We start from the raw sequence: 1,611 nt of genomic DNA on the forward strand, positions 1-1,611 counted from the left end.
GGAGGCTGACCCGCTACAAAAGGGTCAGGCTTCTGATTCTGTATGGAGCGGATCTAACCATAAAGAACTGCGTAAGTAATGGCAAAATAAAAAAAAATAAAATAAAAAAATCAGTAACTCGAAATGCCTTGAAACAAGTTTCCCTTCAGAGCAGTTCCATAGGTTTCAGGACTGGGAGAGACTATTGCAAACAGACTGAATTAGATCACTTCAGAGTTACTGAAAGCAGAGCTGACACAGGGAAAGTATATCTAGGTGGGGGTGTCAGGGAGAAGACCCTCCCCAAGTTTCCAGGGAGAAGAGGAAAAAACAGTGCCTCTTCTAAAACCAGAACCCATCAGCTGCAACTTAACATCACACCTTACAGACATCACACACCCTTTCTCCCAAACCAAGCAGCAGGATGAACCAATACTAATCAATATCTTTGCGTGGCAATCAATCAAAACTTAAGGGGGCAATGAGGAAACTAGTCACTGCAGCACTTTGCACTCCCTACTCTCTGCCCACGCCCTCCAAAGCAAGTCTGCTCCTGCCATTATCCCTATCAGGGTATGAAAACAGTGAAAGGCACAGGCCCAGCTCTCTCATGCTTTGTCTGCACATAAAATTTGCTCCTGTTTAATTTAGATGTTGTTCATAACTTAATTAAACCACTATAAACTCCTACCTGAATTCTCAATTAAACAGAAGATTGTCTTACTGAGGTTTCATCCTAAAGTATTTCTAATCAGTTTAAACTAGATCAAAAGAAATACCTGCATGCTCTGCTGGGCACAGTGTTTACCACCAAGGCTTAGACCCACTGAATCCCATGGAGATTTCATCACGAGCCCGACCAGGAGTGAGACCAGAGCTGTAGAGCCAAAGGACTCTGAGCTCAGGGAGGCAAGAGTAAGCCCGGCCTTGTGCGTGCAGCAGGGTCTCACATCAGGCAGATGCACTGCACAAATATTTAGGGAAGAATGAGGACTCTGTGATCACTAGCTGAAATTAAATCTCGCTTTCTCTGCTTTTTTTTGATGCAGCAAGGGAAAACCCCTATGGATCTTGTTCTTCAGTGGCAGAACGGCACCAAAGAGATATTCAACAGCCTGAAAGACAATTCCTACAAGAGTGTCCATCTAGGCAAGCTCTGAAGAGAGAAACCAGGCTGCTCTATCATTGCTGCTTTCAAATGCTTTGTATGAACCTGGAGGAAAATAGCCCAGAACATAGTATTTTTACTGAAAATATTTATGGGACTGGATTATTGAGGTACCTTCCCTGCAAACTGCAAAACAAACATGCAAAGAACTTATTTTTAAAGGCAGTGAGTGTTCAAATTCCACTGGTTATAAAATGGCTTTATTTATTACTATTTATTATTTATTTATTTTAAAAGTAATTTTTAATGATTATCAATATTATTGCAGCTTTTCTTTTTACAGAGCTTTGCATCCTAATGCAATCTTTGCCAGCAAAGTAAATCTTTTTGTCTTACACGACAGTATTTCCAACTACACTAGCAACTTTCTTCAAGGCTTCCAATAATTCTAAACAGCGAATACTTGCAACTGTTGCCTTGTCTCTGCCAAATTCTCACTATTAAAATAATACGTTAAATGAGTG

General features: G+C 40.7%; 1 protein-coding gene across 1 annotated transcript in view; it reads left to right on the forward strand.

Annotated features, from left to right (window-relative positions):
- Positions 1–1,139, forward strand: part of LOC104275631 (ankyrin repeat domain-containing protein 1-like) — a 7,466-nt gene extending 6,327 nt beyond the window's left edge. The window contains 2 exon segments of the mRNA XM_009871636.1: positions 1–71; positions 1,029–1,139. The exon segment at positions 1–71 is cut by the window's left edge and continues 31 nt beyond it. Coding sequence (XP_009869938.1) covers positions 1–71; positions 1,029–1,139 — 182 coding nt within the window.
- The last annotated feature ends 472 nt before the right edge of the window (positions 1,140–1,611 follow it).

The sequence above is a fragment of the Apaloderma vittatum genome, unplaced genomic scaffold, assembly GCF_000703405.1.
Source record: "Apaloderma vittatum isolate BGI_N311 unplaced genomic scaffold, ASM70340v1 scaffold2696, whole genome shotgun sequence".
NCBI classification, from domain to species: Eukaryota; Metazoa; Chordata; class Aves; order Trogoniformes; family Trogonidae; genus Apaloderma; species Apaloderma vittatum.